Source organism: Charadrius vociferus, unplaced genomic scaffold, assembly GCF_000708025.1.
Source record: "Charadrius vociferus isolate BGI_N301 unplaced genomic scaffold, ASM70802v2 scaffold134, whole genome shotgun sequence".
NCBI lineage: Eukaryota > Metazoa > Chordata > Aves > Charadriiformes > Charadriidae > Charadrius > Charadrius vociferus.
Window position 1 is genome coordinate 2,318,150 of NW_009648333.1, and position 20,771 is coordinate 2,338,920.

Below are 20,771 nucleotides of genomic sequence, written 5' to 3' on the forward strand. Positions count from 1 at the left end.
GGGGTGCGGGGAAGCGTTTGGCCTGCAGTGAGTCCCCGTGGTGGAGGTCCTGCGTGCTGAAGGTGGCCTTTCCAGACAGGGGATGGCGTCCTGGAGTAGCCGTTTCCCGCTGCAGGGGCGTCTGCGTCCCCTTGGCAGTAGGAGGACTTGCCGTTGCAAGCCGAGACACCCTGCAAGGGACACGGCAGATAGCGCTGCTTAATGCTGTGTATCGGTGCTAGCAAAGAACTCCGGGCTTGCTGTCTTCTCTGCCTGGCCCGGAGCTGCAGGCACGGTCTGTGTAAGAGAGATGAGATGAGCTGTGTGTATCTCTAAAATCGGCGACCAGAGATCTTCAGTAAAGTGTTACTGACTGCGATTAGGGTTCTTCTGGTTCTTGATGCTGAAAGCTCTGAAAAGCAAAGAAGCCACTTTTCTTCAAAATGTCATATAACTTGGAACGAGCAGGAATAACACAAATTTTTTTTTTAGCGTTGGACCTTTTTGTGTGTGAACAAAGGAAGTGAGTCTGGTTTTCTGCATATGTATTTTTTTTAATTTAGCCAAGATAAGTGTTACTTGTAGCTTTCTTTTCTGCAAAGTCTGCATGCTCCTTATGATAAGGTCACAGCTACCTGAGCTGCTAGGTAATGTCGCTGTATTCTTGTCATGCTTGTGAGCAATGGTTTCCTTAATAGTCTCCTGAACCCAGTTTTCTTAATCCTTAAATTGAGTAGTTTAACAAACTTGAAACTGTTTTAAGTTTTCCAACTCCCTGTGTTCATAGAACATAGTACTTTTTGCAGTGCTTTCCAGTATACTTACTGATTATTCAGAGTAAAAAACAAATATATACGCATGCATGACTAAAATGAAATGCTAGCATTTTAAACACTGATGGCAATTTAAGTTTTTGTATCACTGTTCGACCTATGCCTCTTCTAGAGAAATGAGTTAATTCTCTTTTAAAAGCCAGGTCATATTGTATGTAGAGTTTGTAACCATGGTTTATGAAAATAAATTTCTGTTTTTCAGGAAAAGTTAGATATGTCGACATATCCTGTTGAAAGCATTAGAAACTTCAGCATTATAGCTCATGTAGATCATGGCAAAAGCACACTAGCCGACAGATTGCTGGAAATTACAGGTAAGTGTTCTCATTTTATACTACCTTGTCTTGACATGTAAGATGATGTGTAAATTTCTGTAGCTTTGTTTATTACTAAAATTTCTAATCTCTTTGCTCTTCTAGTGCTAGGTTGCTTGTGCTTTTAGGCTGCCAGTTGTGTAGTATTACAGATGTGAATATGATGGACTGACTTTCTGGTTGAGATCTGCCTATAAGTAGGGGTGAGGAAGTGTGTAATTCACTCAAGGAAGTATGTATTTTAGAAAGAGACTGAAAAGGAGTGTACTTCCTTCTTCAGGATACTACTCCTGTCATTCCTGACCAATCGTCCATTAGACCAGTACACAACAAGTTTATGATTTTTACTGCCAGTGTTTGGAGTGAACAGAAGGGAACTGTCATGACCTAGGAATTAGGAACAGAGTGGTTTTCAAAAGTGTTACTGAAATAGAGAGGAACTTCAGCTGCTTGTACTTAGATGAAAGTAATGATATGTCCTTGTGAGCAAACCATAACAACTGCCTTTCATGGTGGTGAAGTTCACAGAATCACAGAATGGTCAGGGTTGGAAGGGACCTCTGGAGATCATCTAGTCCAACCCTCCTGCCAGAGCAGGGTCACCTACAGCAGTTGCACAGGACGGCATCCAGGCGGGTTTGGAGTGTCTCCAGAGTGGGAGACTCCACAACCTCTCTGGGCAGCCTGTGCCAGTGCTCTGCCACCCTCAGAGTAAAGAAGTTCCTCCTCATGTTAAGATGGAACTTCCTATGCTCAAGCTTGTGCCCATTACCTCTTGTCTTATCAGCTCACTGATACTGAAGCTGATATGGTGTTGCATAGTAAGCTTTAGGAATGTACAGCCCTATGTTGATTTAGATTTAGTGTGTAGAATACCTGATAGTAATTAAGTGTAAATTCCATGGATTCTCAGCTGATACATAAACTGGCTTTTTCCTTCACTCTTAGGTATTGGTGAAGTTGTGTTACTTTCAGAGGTATTTATTTTGTCCTCACTGGAGTGCTTCTTGGACTTTAGTGTTTTTATTTCTGTGTTATTGTTGAGGTTAAGAAAAACTATCCCCCTTTAGAGTGAAAGTGAGAAACAGAAGTGCTAAGGGGTCTTCGTAACTATAAGTGACTCTGAAGCTAGGCTTCCCTTGGAAGAGACAGAGGTTGCCTTAGAGGGTTCTCCAAGGTAAGCTGTAAACCAGTTGCTACATCTCCCAAGAGGAGACTAATTTCAGGGCAGAGTTTAAATTAGCTACTCAGAAATACCCTTTGGTAGAGTATTGCTTTTCTTATTTAAGGGGTGAGCAAAACAAAACCCAGGAGAGAAGCTTTAGATCAAAGTTATTCTGTATGATTACCTATGGGCAATTTTACCTGATGCCTGTGATAGAACGGAGTTTTGAATTCAGGTCTGTCAAGCTCTATGATAATGTTCTTTTCACACTTGAGATTGGGACTGGTTGAAGCTGTGGGCCATGGAGCTGCTCTCCAGTGATAGGAGGTGAAGTTTCTTTAAACATCAAAATTATTTAGTGCTGAGTGGAATCGCTGCTACTTCTTAATCTCTGATTTAGACTTGCATGATGTTTTGTATCCTGCTTATTCAGTAAAGTGTTTTGTATAACTTCATGTGTGTAAAAAAAAAAAAACCAAAAAAACCAAAAAAAAACCAAACAAAAAAACCCCAGACTTGAAGCATAATTTTATTTTTAAATGAAAATCTAAGTTTAGCTTAATCAGATGGAAAAACTTCATTTGCGGCTGTGAATCCCATGTTCTGGGATATAGGAATTCCTGGTTCAAGAATTATTTATTTTGAGAGCTGATGTACTAAATGAGGTAATAAAACTGTTTTTTTTATCTTAGGAACAATTGCTAAAACTGACCGTAATAAACAAGTGCTGGATAAACTGCAAGTGGAACGCGAAAGAGGAATTACAGTTAAAGCACAATCTGCATCTCTCTTTTACAACCATAAAGGAGTAAACTACCTCTTAAATCTTATTGACACGCCAGTAAGTTAAGTATAAACACACAAAGCTTAATGCCTTTATATTTAAAAGTAGGAGATTTCTGGTTTCTTGTGTTTATTCTGTTTCTTCTTGTAAGAATTGTGAACATAAATACAAAAGAAAACATTGTAATATAGAAATCTTTGCAAAAGACTCTAGAAATACCTGAAATTGTAAACGTTTATTTTTCCCACAGGGTCACGTAGATTTCAGCTATGAAGTATCGCGATCACTGTCTGCCTGTCAAGGTGTCATACTTGTAGTGGATGCAAATGAGGTAGAGTTCTTAATTCTTGTTTTCTACTTAGAATTTCAGCAATTTCTTTAAGCAAGCTAGAGAGAAGATTAATTTGTTGCATTTTTTTAATTTTTCCATCTGTTTTTGCCCCTGGTCTATCTGCATAAAAGTATTACGTTGCAGAAGAGTAGCAATGGGAGTTTTAAAAAAACTCTAGAGACAAGTACTTGTGTTTTGATAGTTACTTCAGTTCCATGACATAGCAATAAAAGCACAGGATTAGTGAAAAATCCGATCCTTCTCTGTACAGAGTATGAACTTTGTGAGTGGCAGTCTGGAGAACTTTTAGCTGTTGTACTAATACCCATTTGAGTACCTTCAGGTTCTTGTTGGAAAGTTTGATGGTTTGTTCAGCCAGCCACACTGTCAGCTGTAACTAATTGCTGTTGTGTTTTTGATTGTCAATAATACAAACTAATACTGGTAACATTAAAGTTAGAGGACAGTATAAGCTGAATGTGAATAAACTTACTGTGGAAACTTGAGAAGTTTTATATCCACCAGATTAATAGGTTTTTGACTGATGTTTCAGGAGAAGTCCCCTTCTCCGGAGATGTTCAAAACCCGCCTGGATGCAGTCCTGAGTAATGTGCTCTGGGCAATCCTGCTTTAGCAGGGGAGTTGGACTAGATGCTCTCTAGAGGTCCCTTCCAACTCTGAAAATTCTGTGATTCTGTGATGCGGGAGAGCGGTATATTAAAATGTCTGTAAGGTGATACTCTCATAAATTTGCAGACACAGTCTATATTAGGAGGAAAGTGAAATTAGAGATCTTGGTTGTACTTTTATTTGTACAGTGCTAGGAACATCAGAAACAGTTAACAGACTAGACTATGAGGATTATGGGAACGTGATTTTAAATATGGGTACATTCTCACAAAGTATTATGATGGTAATTTTCTCTGTGGCATATTTATGATTGGATTGTACAAAGGTCAAATGAATGCTATTTTTTTCTTTGTTATATATATAAAAAAAAGTCTAGCTTCCTTTCAGTGATGGTGAACGCCTGTTACTTCCTAGGTTGGTGGGCAAGTGGATTTCTTAAGTAAGCTTCAGTAATAAATGTTTTGTAAATGTGCTGATGTTTTTATATTTAATGTGTGTGTATATATATATATATTTTACATCATAGAAACATATCATGTGATTATTTGGTGTTCTGTATTTGCCTTTTAGCCAGAATACTCACAAACTCAACTTTTTAATTCTAATTGCTAATGTTTCTTCTGCCAGCCTGAATTCTGGAGGTAATTGTCAAGATTTAGGTCTTGCATACTTCTTTTTTTTTTTTTTAATGTTTTTTTTTCTGCTTCTTTATGTTGCCTAAAAAGTTAGCCCCATATATCCATAATGAATATTCCTATTTTCCTATGAATATTCCTAATTTTCCACTTGATGTGTTGTAAACAAGGGGGAAGACAAGAAGTAGGTTCTCTTTTTTTTCCTCTTCTCCTCCCACCCCCTTCTGCCATCTCTGGTCCAATTGTCACATTAGGCTTTATAAAGGTTAATTAACATCTGTCTGTGTGTGTGTGTCTCTCTCTCTTTGTTTTTCCTTGCCTAGTACTTGGATTTGGAAGGTCATCTTTCTTTTTCTACTAATCAGAGCTGTTCTTTTGCCATCCTTTTTAAAGAAATGTCAGGTACAAACCTTATAATTTGTTTTCTTTTTTGCAAATAGCTGCAAGGTAAGTTGAAGGTATGTCCCTGCCCTCTGGAGTCACTACAGTTTTATTACCGTTATAAACATCCCTTTTTCTTTGTCTTAGGCCATTTGTGAATAGTTTGTCGTGGATAAACAATCTGTTTTTTGAGGTACCTGTTACGATCTTGGCTATTCAAAAGTAAATAACAGATACAGAAATATGTACTTGGTGCATAATTTTTCCGTAATACTGGGTTATCTATAAATAATTGCACGTATGTGGTCACACATACAGCATTATTGGTTTGTCTACTTATATTCAGATTATGAGAAATGATATTTGGGATCGCTGTTTTCTTTCTCAGCAATGTATATAATCAATAACTTATTTTCAGTCCTCCAAATGAAGGTACGGATAGAATAGCAAGATAATCTTACATTGGATAGCATGCCTTAAAAAAAAATAACACAGCAAAAAACCAGGAATATTACGTTAAACTTTTTTAATGCTTATTTTCTAGGGTATTCAGGCTCAAACAGTGGCAAACTTCTATCTTGCTTTTGAAGCACAGCTTGCAATAATTCCCGTCATAAATAAGGTAATAAAGGTTTTAGAGTTTCATATTAAATAGTTGGGTTGTTTAAACATATGGAAGATGTGTAAGAAATGTATCCTTAAATAGACACATATAATGGTAAAAAAAGTTAGAACTTTGTTTTGCTTATAAATACATAAAGGTTCCTTGACTTGCATGTTTGGAAACTACAGTGCTGGATCATGCGGAAGATGTGATTGTCTGTGTATTTAGCAGTTTGTTGTTTTTCAGATTGACTTGAAGAATGCAGACCCTGAAAGAGTTGAAAAACAAATTGAGAAACTGTTTGATATCCCTATAGATGAATGTGTAAGGGTAAGATCTCCTGAAGTTTTGTAACATGGCTGATAGTAGATCTTTATCTACTTTGTAGCTAATGAAAGATGTGTATGCATAGTAAATCAGCAGGGTGTCATCTCTCTGCCTGGCTTTGTCTGACATACATGAATTTTTTAAAGATTGTCTCCTGGAAAACAAGTGGAGAATGTACTTCTCAGTTGAAAAAAAAAAAAACCTATTATGTCTTGATGAATGGCATCAGATAGATTTTTAAATTGTTTCCAATTATGGGTCCAAAAATTGTTTTCACTTTTACTGTAACAATTGCCATTCAGAAGAGAAAAAAAAAAAAAAGTTACAGAATAATTTATAATCAAATAAGCATTTCTTAGTAATGGCATTCTAAAGTATGCTTCAGAGTGCTTTAATGGGTAGTATTATCTGTGGCTACCAAAACTAAGTAAATGTGATACTGTTTAATAGATACTGTATTAATGTAAGACACATGTCTTGTCAAATTGTTGTTGGACTTGTTTTAGATTTCTGCTAAACAAGGAACAAACATTGAAAAAGTTCTTCAAAAAGTCATTGAGAAGATTCCACCGTAAGTTCTGTATTTAGTTATGAAACCTTGTAAGGTCAATTAGGAGACCATGAGTTGCGTTTATATAGTTTAATGGCACTAGTTTTGCACTTAATATTTATCTGATGTAAAGTCAGTACTTTATGAAGAGATGTGGGAGAAACCTAATGTCTGAGCTGGTTAAGTCAGTTTCAAATTGCAAATCAGAAAAAATGACACTTCAGATTTGAGATGCCTTTTAAAAAACACGTGTGTGAATGTCAGTAGAGAAGACTAATCTTAAGAAGTGGGAGAGGAAAATGAATTCGGTATGAAATGAAAGATGAGAGGTGAGCCTTGAAAGGTGATACTTCTGTGAATGTTTATGTATCTTCCACGAAACTTAGTGTTTGAGTATCTGTGTGCTGTTACTCCCTTTGAACATTGCATTGTTAAAATGATAAAGGTAATTGAAATCTGCTGTGTTTAGAATTTCATAGTCTGAACCCAACCTTTAAAATGGAATTTGCCTAGGAACTTGATGACAAAGCAGCTGAATTATAGTTCAGTTTCAGTCAGCATATTGCTTTTCAATCTTTTTTTCGTGCTATTAGGTAATAATTGTAGTCCTCATATTGGTTAATAATTATAGTAAAAAGAAACCACAATGAAAATCCAAGATTTAGTTTCCATGAAAGATGGCAAAACCAAAATATCAGTGGACTTTTTTTTTAAAAAAAACAACCCTCAGCTGTTGGAATGTAGCTGTTAAATTTTTATTTCCCCTGTAATATGACACTTTAAGCATCAGTTTCACCTGTTGTGAAATGGATATGATGAATATGAATTTGGTTTTGTTCTACCTGTACTGTTATTGCATATGGGAGAAAAAAAGGTAAAGATTTGCTGCATCAATAGTGAAACACTGAAATGATGTCTGGTGTGTGTTTGTTTACTAAAAACTACTTGGTAGTTTTATCGGTTTTAATACGGAAGTTTTGGGGGCGCTTGCTCATTTGATATTGAATGAAAAACATACTGCTTAATATATTGTTTTACTTTTTTTGTGACAGACCCCAGTGTAATACTGCTGATCCATTGAAAGCCTTAGTATTTGACTCCACCTTTGACCACTACCGAGGTGTCATAGCTAACATTGCGCTCTTTGGTGGGGAGATTGAGAAAGGGCATAAAATTGTGTCTGCGCACACAAAGAAAAGATACGACGTTAATGAAGTCGGAATTCTGACTCCAAATGAGCAGCCAACGCATAAACTGTAAGTAAAAATTTATTTCAGTGGAATAAATCATAAACTGGTGTAAGCTACAAAATTCCTGCAATTCTGTTTGATTTTTTGTTTTGAGTGGTGAGGGCTGGGAGATGTCAGGTTTTTTGTTCTTTGGTGGTGGATTTTTTTTATGATTATTATCTGTAATTTAATGTTCAGTGATTATTATCTGTAATTTAATGTTCAGTGTCGGTGATTTTCATTTTGGGCATGCTGAGGCAGCTTTTGGGGACTGTTTTTTGGGCACTGCTAGGGGGAGGAAGCCGTTCTGTTATGTATAGTACATGGAACATCTGGACAGCTAGTTTTTCTCAAGACTAGTGTTTGATATTCTTATTCAGGTGTCCAATTTATTTCTAGGAACTACCTTGTTTGAGAGTGGAAGGGAATGGGGATTCATCTTAGTTATTGCTGCAGCATATTTTGAGGGTGGAAAATTTATAATCCATGAATGCAACAGCTTCCAGAAACTGGCTCCTCATGGCAGCAGTGGGAAGAAAATCAGGTACTTAGAATTAGTGGAGAAGTTTTACCAGTTTTCATCCAAGTATGAGTTAATGACTTTATTGAGAGATTCTCAGTGAGACTACCTTACTGTGTGTGGTGGGTTGAACCCAGTCAGCAGCTAAGCACCCAACCAGCCACTCGCTCACTACCCCAAACCCAGCAGGATAGGGGTGAGAATTGGAAGAGCAAGAGTGAGTAAAGACTCGTGGGTTGAGATAAAGACAGTAAAAAAGCGAAGGAAGAAGAAAAGTGGGGCAGGAAGGTGATGCAAAGACAATTGATTACTCATCACCTCCTCCAAGCAGACCGACCACTAGCAGACAAGGTAGTGTACAAGTGACGGCCACTTTGGAAAGGCTGCGCTCCTTGTTTTTTATTGCTGAGCATGATGTTCTGTGGCATGCAATATTCCTTTGGTCAGTTCAGGTCTGCTGTCCTGGCTGTGTCATCTCCCATCCTCTTGCCCTAGCCTCTTTGTCAGGGGAGGCAAAGTGGGAAACAGAAACGTTTCATGCTGTGCAAGTGCTGTTCAGCGTTAGCTAAAACACTGGTGTGTTGTCAACACCATTTTATTTACAAATCCACAGCACCATACGGGGCTGCTATGAAGCGCTCCATCCCAGCCAAAACCAGTATGCTGTGTTTTAGTCTTTACCTACCATGAGTTCCTCTCCTAAACAGCATGATGATGGAAAACATTTGTCTTTTGTTGTTTCTGCCGCTTAGTACATGAAACTTGCTGTGGTGGCAGCTGGGAACTGTTTTGGTTCCGTTTCTTAGATCCTTGAGAAGTTCCTTCTAGCTCCAGCTTTCAAACTGGGAGTAGCACAGAATTCAAAATCCAGAACTATAAATATACTGTTTAACAGAAATAGAGTTACCGGAGTCAACAGATAGTGTGTTGCTTGAGATAAAATTTATAGGAGAAACAAGTTAAATCTAGCTTTTGGACTGGGTATGGGCTTTTAGGGGGGTGATTTAATTTGAATTTCTGACTGGGCTAAATCATGTGGGGAAAATAAATAGCAGAGGTACTAATAATGCCAAGAAGCATGTCCATATAATGCCAATTTTATTTAGATATGCTGGACAGGTGGGCTACCTGATTGCTGGAATGAAAGAAGTAACAGAAGCCCAAATAGGAGACACACTGTTTTTGTATAAACAGCCAGTGGAGCCTTTGCCTGGCTTTAAGTCAGCGAAGCCAATGGTTTTTGCAGGTGAGGAGTAAACAGGTATAACGTAGAACTATCTTTTTCCAATAACAAGAGTAAGAGAGCTATTAGGGCTTATAAAATAATATGTGTGTATATTGAGGGTTGTGAGGATTAGAATTTTAGCAAAGGCAAGCTACAGAGGCACATCATTTATATAGCTTTGTGTAATTTTCGCTGAGTCTCAACAGACATAGTTCGTAAGAGCTGCAGACTGATTTTAGACAAATACAAGGCTAACGTATTTTTAGCCACAATTATTGCTTCTAATGCCAGTAAATTCTTGATAGCTGGAAAAGAAGGGTTGAGACTTGAAAAAATGAGGTCTGTTTATTGGAATTCTTCATCTTGATAACCAGGTTTCCATAATTATTGTGAAATATTTTTTTATTTTAAAAATTAACAACTGTTTAATTTTTTGAAACATGGTGAGCTACCAAAGCTGATATTCAGAACAATTCTGTAAAATATTTGGCTTTTTAAGCTTGAATAGTTCTGTTGAGCTGTTGCCACCAGCTTCAGTAACTACTATAAATGCTATGGAAGATGGCTTTAGAAAGAAAAAATTCTGTAAATCATTTTCTAGACTTCTTGTGATGGAATGTGTAAAACTCACTTGAACTGTCTCATGGAGATTGTACTGTCTGTTAGTGAATGCACAAAAGTGTAATCCTGTAAATTTTTCTTCTGTGTATGTGTTATATGGTGTAGAGCAAGCTATGTTTTCTGAACACACAGTGATGTGAAAAGTGGTACAGTAGAACCTATTTCAGGTAGTAATTATACAAACAGTTGCTTTTTATTAATTTCAAAAGAATATAGGAACATTCACAACTTTGATATGGCAGATTTTTTTTGTTTTTTGCTCTTCACTCTTACTTTTGAAGGAACATCTCGGTGAAGTTTCTCTGCTTATTCATTTATGCTTAAGCTATATGTTTTCACTACAGCCCTGCAAAACAATGGTTATGCTCAATTGTGCGTCTTCCACAACTGTGAAGGAATAGATGAGTCCAGTATCATTACCATTACGGTTCGAATATTAATTCCTGTTTTTTTTCAGGCAATCTAAAACTATTATGTTTTAACTGATTTTGGGGAAAAAACCCCAATCCTGGTATTGTTTTTCACACTTTAAAAAAGTTTGAACAGAAAGTAAGCTATTTCTGATTTCATTACTGTGTTCACTGTAAAGGGCATATTTGAAAGCTAAGTATACACTAGATAAAGCTCTCTGTCACATCACTCTATCTAATGTTTTGACAGGAATGTATCCTGTAGATCAAACAGAATATAATAATCTCAAAAGTGCTTTGGAAAGGCTGACATTGAATGACTCCAGTGTAACTGTTCATCGTGACAGTAGCCTTGCCTTAGGAGCTGGATGGAGGTGAGGCTTTTATACTGCTTTCATTTCTGGAATGCTTTGTAAATTGAGAATGCAAGTTTAAGTCAACTGAAGGGTGAATAAAAATGAATGCAAGACTAGGAGCTTTAATTCAAATTAATGATAGGTAAAGATTAAAAACATTTGGTTTTCTTATGTTCTGTATTTGCCCAGAGTATGCAATTTGCGAGTGATGGGTTTTGTTCTCAAAGACTCATAGTACTAAACTGTAGGATCGTTTGGAGACTGTCTGCTGTGCCTGATATTACCAGACTAGCGGTGTAAACATGCTGGAGGGGGAAAAAAACAAACCACTGCAAAATTCCAGGGGATATACAAATGTTTTCACCAACAGGGTATTTTTTTCCCCAGGTTGGGTTTCCTTGGTCTTCTACACATGGAAGTTTTTAATCAACGTTTGGAGCAAGAATATAACATGTCTGTTATTTTGACTGCACCAACGGTTCCATATAAAGCTGTTCTTTCCTCAGCAAAGTTGATAAAGGTATGTTAAATTTATTACAGTGTTATATAAATAGCAACTTAAAAGCCTTATATAATAAACATCTACATTTTTAAACTTCTACACATTTTTTAATCTGGTTTTATCAGTCAGAAAACATTAACATTTTTAGGAATAGGTTGTAATGCTACTGTAGACTGGCAGGGGCTGGTGAAGATAAGTGAGTTTTTGATCACAGTGAAATGGGCATGTGCAAACTTCATTGAACTGGGTGCAAAAAAAAAATACTGTGCTCGAGTTTGAGAGGGTGAGAGAAAAAGGTGGACTTAAGAGCAGCTGCTGAAAGGAGGCTGCAAATAGGCTGGCTTGTTATTATCCAACAGGTACCTCTAAGCACCACAGAAAATCTGTAAGTTTCAAGCAGCTTGTATAAGAAAGGTTGCTGTACTTGCAAGGTGTAAGGCCTAGACAGACCCCTTTTCTCTGCAGTTGTTTTGGTTTCTTCCTTAGGCAGTGCAGCAGCTGTGAATGACATAGTTGACACTCTTTGGTGCATAAGTGATTCTGGACTGCTGATGTGGGACAGTGTTTTCAAACAGTGTTGGAAGTTGGGTCATTGTTCAAGAACACTGCCTTGTCAGTGGAAGTGATATAATACTTTGCTTTGGTGCATGGGGGAGGTTGTATGTACATGATAAGAAGCATGACCTTCCTTTTATTCTTACTTCAGAAGAATAACTTCAGCCCCTATTGTGATGTTGGTCTCCAAGAAATAGGCAATGAAAGAATTTGCACAAGAATCAAAAACTTAATTTCTAAGCTCACTTCAGCCTGTAAAGGAGCCTGAACCCAAAGTTCTATTTAGAGAAGAACGTCCCTATCACCAAACTGCAGAATACTTAGAGCAGGTCTTTGTTGAAGCTGTGCCTGACTCTGTCCTGATCCTATAAGGCATAAGAAGGAAGATCGTTGCTCTGCAGGCAAGAGAGAGATGGAAAGATGGATAGAAAGTTCTGTAGTTCTAAGCACTTCTTCTGTTTAATATTCACTGGATAAAACAATTTAAAAACCATTTCCTAGTGAAAGTAGTTCCAATAATGTCTCTATATAACAATCATATTTAAAGATATGCTGACAAGGGACTTCTGTATGTGATGCAGAAATCTCTTTTAAAATCGTACTTGGTATAAATTTTGGTTGTGTAATTCACAAGTGTTTCCAAGCAATTGAAACATTTTTATTTATTTATATATTTTTTTAGCATTTTTTCAATGTTATTTTTGTCTCCTTTGCTATTCAGTCTACTTATTTGTAAAATTGCTTTATCTGTTTTATTTGTTTGTTTTCAGGAGTATGGTAAAGCAGAGATTACTATTATCAACCCTGCTCAGTTTCCTGATAAACTTTCGGTATCTGAATATTTAGAGCCAACTGTTCTTGGTACTATTGTAACACCTCATGAATATATTGGGAAAATAATTGTTTTGTGTCAGGTTGGTATATACTTTTAGGTTTTGTCATTTGCATTTTTAAGCTCTTCATGTCATACTTAAGTGAAGATACGAGATAGTAAGATAATAGATTTAAGTACTAAAATAGTATCTTTGGCAGTAATTCTTAATTATTTTTTTTCCAAGAGTATTTAAACATGTTATGTGTAAAAACTACTTCTGAACTGCAGAGTCTTTATAGGAAAAGTTAGTGATGAAGCTCAGTGACAATAAAGTACGTACATGCTGCACTAGACAAGTTCATAACTACTTCTGTTTTCCCAAAAGAATGGAATCTGCAGCAGGGGAATAAGATCTGTTGGTTTTTAGAAGTATATTCATGGAGACACAACTTCTGTCAACACTTCATTGAGGCTTCATATTGTTTTCAGTACTTCACTGGAGTTCATTTATGATAGTGATGGGCAATCGCATTTCACCAAGTGTATTTGGAATACCTCTAACTAAAAATAACTGCCATGCATATTGTCTTTGTATAATTTCTTCAGAAAATTTTCTTAGCTTTTAACATTTCAAAATACATAATGCATCAGAGTACAGTACTTGTATGTAAGTACAGCAAAGTATAAGATCTATTAAAAAGAATTCCTAAAATAACTTTAAGATACCCTCCTGGCAGGAAAGAAGATGAGCCTGTGAGTCATACTGTGTATATTCCAATGTATGTGAAAATCTAATTTCAGTGACATGTTGTGGACAAATAAGTAGACATTTAAAAGGCAGTAGTAAGCAGCAGCTGTTAAGGATTTCACAAATTCAGCTTTCAGAGAGGATAGACTTGAATCGTTTGCCCGGTTACAACCACTTCATTTATGATGCTACTGCAATTTGTTCGGGGACTTTAGCAAACTACCAATAAGAAAGTTACTTTAGGGCTTGAAATACAGGAGTTCTCTTGTGTAACTGGAAACTGTTTATTTTAATTTGCTGTGTATTTATTTGTAGAAAACTTCTGTCAAGGGTAACTGAAACAATTTTTATTTGTCTAGGATCGTAGGGCAGTCCAGAAGGATATGTTGTACATAGATGAACACAGGGTTATGCTAAAATACCTCTTTCCACTGAATGAAATTGTTGTGGATTTTTATGATGCTCTTAAGTCTCTGTCTTCTGGTTATGCAAGGTAACTACCTCCTTTGTACCCCTTTCCCCTCCCTCCTCTCCAGACCCTGAGTGGGGGAACACAAAAAGATCTGAGAAGAAGATAGGGAAGGGCACAAGTGAAAAATATTCTTTTATGATGGTGCTGCAAATCGAGTCTTACTTTACCTTTAATGACTTAGATCCACTGTGAGAAAGGATGGAAATGCATCTGAAAAACACTAAAAGTGCATCACTACCTAATAATTTTCTTTGGTGACGCATGTGTTTTTCGAGGGTGACATACAGAGCAGCACTTGCTCATCTAGGTGAATAAAATCTACACGGTTCTTACTTGTCTGAAGCGACAATAGGCATTTTCTATCACAGCAATCACGGCAACTTTACTTCTTACTGTATTGCCTCTTGATGGAAAAGGGAAAATAACCAAATACTGATTCTTTAAAGCTAGTAAAAACAATCAACAAACAATATTTAAAACAAACAACACTTACTTTACTTACATGCTCTATTGTGGAAATAAAGTAAATCATCTGTATTTTGAGACAAAATGTTCTGCCATGGGTGGATTCTGTAAGTTCAGAGGCTAGAACGATGCTCAGCTGTTTGTGAAGAGCCTTTGTTTGTTAGTTTAATGGAAGGGAAAATGTTGCATGGCAGATGGGCTTATGCCACAGGAGACTCAATAGCTCTTACAAACGTGGTATGTAGTCATGTTGGTAGTAAGATATATTATATTTTGACAGGAACTGCTATACCTAATTACGTTATTCATTTTATAAGAATAAAAATGAGTTTTATTGAAGGACTGAATTTGGGTTGAGTTTGCCTTAAAAAGGTAAGGCAAAATGTGTCTTGGCAGGGCCAAGATTATATATTATAATTATATATTATATATTGTATATTTGAAGTAGAAGCAGAAGTGGGGAGGCAAAGACAGGTAGAAGAAATAGGGATGGAGACTTTGAATTTTCTCTTGGGATCTGGTTCTCCAAGTAATAAAAATAAAACCAATCTGTTTATCAAGAAACCATCTCATTATCAGAATTAGGCTGGCCTTCCTTTAATTCAGGTGTGATTGCAAAGAACGTTGCATTGTCTTATTTCTTGACTTTTATTTCCTAATTGACTTCCTAATGTCGCTTGTGTATTTAATGCTCTCAGTAATCATACTTCTGTTATATTCTGTGTACACAACTGTGGTTTATCTAGGCCAATTAAGATAGGAGTACTTTCAAATACTCTCAAAGTACTTTTTTCCCCCCACTCTGTTCTGATATTTCATATCTGACCAGATTAGTGGTATTGCAAACAGACACGCAGACAGCAAGGCCCATACCTACCAAAGGAGAAATATGGTTTGGAAATGAAGCGGAAAACTTGGTTGTCAGAGAGAATGGTAATAGGGGTCATATAAAATGTCTGTCAAAGGAAAGGATGAAAAGAAAACAATCCAGTGTTAGTGTTTGATTTGTGTGACATCAAGGATGTTTACTGTTCAAAAACTGTGTTGAAGGGTTCTGTTGCCTGGAGCTTTAAGGAACTTCCAGCTGATAGCAAAGAAGTGTTTGAATAAACTATTTAGAGGTTGCAGTAAGAATGTAGATTTTTGATTGATTTACCTTGCTCAGTAGCTGGAAGACAGGATGATGTCTTCTGCTGCCTTGGAGATGAGATTTATCTGCAGTAAATCTCTAGTCCAGTCTTGCATAAGGGAGACATACTGACCGACTATTTAAAAACTGCTATCTTAATAAAAAGTTTGAGTGCTTTATTAAGAAATGTGCCTAAAACTTAAAATCTGTAGAACAAAGAATGCAGAATGTAATTTTTACAAAATCATCACTAACTTTTAAACTCCTTTCGTTTAGTTTTGATTATGAAGATGCAGGATACCAGGCAGCAGACCTTATAAAAATGGATATTCTTCTAAATGGAAATCCAGTTGAAGAACTGGCAACAATCACACACAAGTAGGTTTACTGGATTCTCTATTCCAAAGAAGTAAGACCTTCCTATTAATATACAGTGCAACCATCCATATGTATCACTAATATATGGCAAATATGTATGAAAAGAGCATTGAGGATTTCACCAAATCACCACTTTTCGAGATGATCTGAAAAAGAGAGGCATTTAAGTGCTAGGTATATTTTTGTGGTAGTGTAGGGCCAGGAGCAGAAGGAAATGCAAAATGCCCGTCTCCTATGGAGCTGGACTAGTCAAGGAGATGCCAGATGAATCATTTATGGCACTTACTATTTACTATTGAAAAACTGGGGAAAAAAATTGATTTTATGCTCCCTATAATTCCTGTTCAGTAGAAGTTTGTTGTTATCTTGTCTCCAGCCAGAGTACCAGGAGAAAGTAAATATTTACTGGATATAATTACCTTAGAAATCTTTTGCTAAAACAATTCAGTTTATGTAAGTTTCTTGGGGATTACTGGTTTGCTGGTGAGAATAATGCTGTCTTGTTTCTAGCCTCTCCCCTTGCTTTCTTCTCACAAAGTCTTTATAAGGCTCACTTCTGTAATTTCAGCATCCCTTTCCAGTAATCCTGATATCAACTTTTCTGGAGTTTTGGTTTGTTTTAGTTTTTTGCTCTTCTTAAAATGTAGCTGCCAAAAATTTGTATATTTTCATATTTTTTACATAACTGGGATCCTGAAATCCTTGAATTCCTTAACTTCAAAAGGTTGACATAGGAAAATGAAACCCTTACTTTGTTCAGAAAGATGATGGGGCTGGAGTGGAATAACTCTGTAATACATTTGCTACTTAATTGTTTTTCATAAATATGCAGTGTTAAGCAGTCTACCTGCATCTCTTACTTGCAGAAGATGTAAAATGGAGTGGCCAACCTTACAAAAGTCAGTTACTGCTTTAACATGTGTTTCTTGATCAATTTAGCTTGCACCCCGGAACTGTTTTGCTCACTAAAACTAATTATAGCCTTTCTTTTATTTATAGATGAGAAATTATTTTTTTAACTTGTAGACAGCATTCATTCTGCTCCTGCTTCAGTTATTCTCTGAGTCCTCTCACTGTAAATAGACTACATCGGTCTCTATAAAAAAAAATTACTGAATTACATTTGGAGAGAAAAACTTACTGAGATTACTGTAAGCTCAGTACTAAGATAGCCATTATTATTTGTCCTAATTCTACAAAGAAATATCTGTATCTTCTTAAGTAATGCTGATTGAGCATTACAGTTTTAGTACTTCATGCTTAAAATGTTTGCTTTATACAGGTAGCAGGGAGTCACACTGTTGCTACATGAAAACATGCAAAACCGTTCAACTGTATGTTGCTAAAAAATGTTCGCTAAATATGGATTTTTTTTTTTTTAGATAGAAGAGACCCATTTGTTATGAATGGCTTATGAAAGTATCTGCTCAGTAGATTCTTTAGTCCTTTTGTCCTTTTCTCCTTCCAAAATCTGAAGCATATGCAGATGCGGAATGTAGTTGGATAATTTTTATTAGCAGGTGACAAGAGTACATTAAAACTTCTTTTTTTCTTGTTATATAAAACCAGATGTTTTAAAAATATTTCTGTAATGTATAGATCTTTTGACCTTTCAGGTCGACAATCAATGAAAATCCTCCTTGACTTTCTAGTTTAAACTTGTATTAGAAGCTGTAACAGTATTCAAAATGGCTTCAGTGTGATAGATAATTGGTGTGTTTACTATAAATATTTTAAATTTACTTGAAGACCTTCTGTTAATACAATCACCTGTTTGTATGAAACTGGTGACATGCAGAGACCACTTATTAGATGTAAAATTATGATCTGATCAGCTTATCTTTTGAGTTAAAAAGAGAAAAACCTCTACTAAAATCCTGTTATCAAACAGTTTAGTCGATGGATGTATTTTTGGGGTTGTGTTACTCTTTCTGAAAATACTGGTGACTTTCTTTTTCAGTGATAAGGCATATGCTACTGGTAAATTCATGTGTGAACGATTAAAAGATGCTATACCTAGACAGTTGTTTGAAATAGCCATTCAGGCTGCTATTGGCAAGAAAATTATTGCAAGAGAAACGTAAGTGCAGCCCTTCTGTTTCCCTTTTTTTTTTTTTTTTTTTTCCTTATTTTAAGCTACTTAAAATACGTCCTTTTAATGTCTTACCTAAATGGTTCTATACATTACAGTGCTTTGATTTTACTGTAAAGTTGTATTTTTCTTGAATACGCTACCAGACCTCTTGGGGTGAAAAAAAAACATTCGAGCTGTGACTATGAGTAAGGACTTTGTATAAATTTAATTGAAAAAAAAAAAAAGTATTATTTTAAATTGCTTGTGGTCAGCGTTGCACTTAGTGGGTTGAGTATAACTTGTGACACCCATGTGTCCACTTCCTCTTTGGCAGTGGAAAAAGTTACTACTGAAAAAAAATTGCTAGTTGTGAAACTGTTTTGCTGTCTGTCCCAGAGATTAAACTAAGAACTGAACTCTGCTATTCCAAAGGAAATACGTTGCAAGCTGAACACACAACTATTTCCCAGTGGCACTCACTTCTTTTAGAACAAACTGTTTCCTTGATGTTGTTTCTTGTCACATTTTTGCTGCTGCTGTTTAAATAGGATTTGAGTTGTGGCAAAAGAATTAAAGGTAGGGATCCAAGCAAAGGTGCTGTAAGAATTTGTGTGTACAGATCTATATACACACATATCTAACACTTACTGTGAATCATAGCAGAAATCCTACATTAAAAGGCAAGATTGTAATTTTTATGTACATATTATTCACCCTAAGGGATAATTCTAGAACTGAGAAATGTGAATTAAGTCTTCTGCTTAGGACTTTGTCTTCTGTATACAAATTATGAAAATGTCATTACTCTAATATATCTTACAAAAACTAGTAGAAAAAAGCATTATGACAACTCAGTATTTAGCTTCACATATATGAGATGTTCTGATGTGTTCATGTATATACGTTATTTTATTTTACAGGCTGAAAGCTTACAGAAAAAATGTTGTGGCAAAATGTGTAAGTATTTTTCATTTCTTGATGTTTCTGATGTATGTAAACCTAAGTGTCTTGCTAACACGATAGGCCTATCTTTTCCTACAGGCCCAGCAAAGACACATTCTGCTTGTGCTCCTGGGCGTCAATGGAATCTTAACAGATACTTTTAAGCTTTTATTTTAAAATTCAACTCGTGTAACCTCTAGTTGCAGCTTGCAGTAAGAGTAGATCAGAAAGAGTAATGGGTTTTTCAAAATTACACACGAGTGAACTCAACAGAGTGTGTTCGCTCCTGTCTCCTCACCATTTTTGAACAGTTGTAGACATATAGTAAATGTGTGTGTGTGTATAAACACACATATGTGTAACTTCACGTTTCCTAATTATTTTTTTTTTCTGGCTGATTGAAGAAACTATAAAAGTGCTTCTTTAGAGACTGATTGCAATTAGACTTTTACTTGAGTTTTCAGTAATACGTCACGGCTTTAAATGTGCAGTAGTTGACTATCAACAAGAGTGGACAAAGCTATAGGAGAAACACATTTTGTCTTCAGCTCTCTGAAGCAAACACATTGGAAAAAATTAAGTGTCACTTTCTCACAACTATTACAGAATTCTTCTGCTTGGCACATATGTGGGATGGTGTGTGTTCAGCGTTGTATACAGGTTCAGTTAATTTATCTAGACATAAGCACTTACAGGTTGTGTCTAATGCCAGTCAGGCTTACCTGAATGTATATATTTAGGTAACTGAATTCAACCCTCAATTGTCCAAGTAAACATGCTTACTTGCTCCCTTGCTTTTTTTTAAACTGTTGGCCTTTTGGGATAACTATTTGGAGTATAAAATAATCTTTTGTCATAATATAACTAGCCTTTCTGACTATTTTTAAGCCCTTTAGTGTTGGTGAAATGTACTGTAGTTGCATTTAAGCTTACTAAAATCTTTTTCCATTTTATAGTATGGTGGAGACATTACAAGAAGAATGAAGCTTTTAAAGAGGCAGGCGGAAGGGAAGAAGTTGATGAGAAAAATTGGCAATGTGGAAGTACCAAGAGATGCCTTTATACGTGTTTTAAAGAGACAAACTGACAAATAGAGATCAGTGACACGCAGCTGATGATTCTCTCAACTTTTTGCAGACGGTAGCGTAATGAGCTAATGTATAAATTATCACTGTGAGAGGGAACATGTTTGTGTGGTGTAAATTAAATATATGTGGGAACATAAACTGAAAGGACTATGTACTTAAAATGTACAGATACTTATAGATTATTATGAAATTAAAGTTATTTAATTTGACTGAATTGAAGTTTTCACTGTATTGTTTTTCATTGTATTTTATACTTTAACACTTAAAATTTACCATAATTATGTTTTATTTTTGCATTGCAAGTCCTTGTTCAAGGGAATTTGAACTGTTGCCACAAAAATATAGTTACTTCCTGTTTTACTTTCTAAAGTTGCTGCTGTCAGGAGATCACAATGATGTTGGGAAATCACATCAGGAAAAACTGATGATGACTTTTTTTCAACGTACCACGCTATTTATTTTAAACTTTAGTTAAAATGTGTCACTTTACCATGAATGCAGCCTAGCTATGCTACTCTCCAAAGAAATCACAGAATCACAGAATGGTCAGGGTTGGAAGGGACCTCTGGAGATCATCTAGTCCAACCCCCCTGCCAGAGCAGGGTCACCTACAGCAGTTGCACAGGACGGTGTCCAGGCGGGTTTTGAATGTCTCCAGAGTGGGAGACTCCACAGCCTCTCTGGGCAGCCTGTGCCAGTGCTCCACTACC

General features: G+C 36.2%; 1 protein-coding gene across 1 annotated transcript; it reads left to right on the forward strand.

Annotated features, from left to right (window-relative positions):
• Positions 1 to 1,014: 1,014 nt before the first annotated feature.
• Positions 1,015 to 20,268, forward strand: GUF1 (GUF1 GTPase homolog (S. cerevisiae)). Its single transcript, XM_009884963.1, has 16 exons — positions 1,015 to 1,126; positions 2,984 to 3,132; positions 3,326 to 3,406; positions 5,597 to 5,674; positions 5,903 to 5,986; positions 6,490 to 6,554; positions 7,586 to 7,789; positions 9,389 to 9,528; positions 10,789 to 10,912; positions 11,282 to 11,414; positions 12,722 to 12,865; positions 13,873 to 14,006; positions 15,856 to 15,957; positions 17,918 to 18,037; positions 18,952 to 18,988; positions 19,930 to 20,268. Exons 1-16 carry the CDS (start codon positions 1,027 to 1,029, stop codon positions 20,065 to 20,067), a joined length of 1,833 nt encoding a protein of 610 aa, XP_009883265.1. The 5' UTR covers positions 1,015 to 1,026; the 3' UTR covers positions 20,068 to 20,268.
• Positions 20,269 to 20,771: the final 503 nt, after the last annotated feature.

What these genes read in the sequence shown, in the direction of transcription:
- GUF1 (XM_009884963.1), top strand. Translation starts at nt 1,027, where the DNA reads ATGTCGACATATCCTGTTGAAAGCATTAGAAACTTCAGCATTATAGCT. An exon ending in TAAATCTTATTGACACGCCA is followed by an intron (nt 3,133 to 3,325) that starts GTAAGTTAAGTA and finishes TTTTTCCCACAG; the next exon opens with GGTCACGTAGATTTCAGCTA. An exon ending in AAAATTATTGCAAGAGAAAC is followed by an intron (nt 18,038 to 18,951) that starts GTAAGTGCAGCC and finishes TTTATTTTACAG; the next exon opens with GCTGAAAGCTTACAGAAAAA.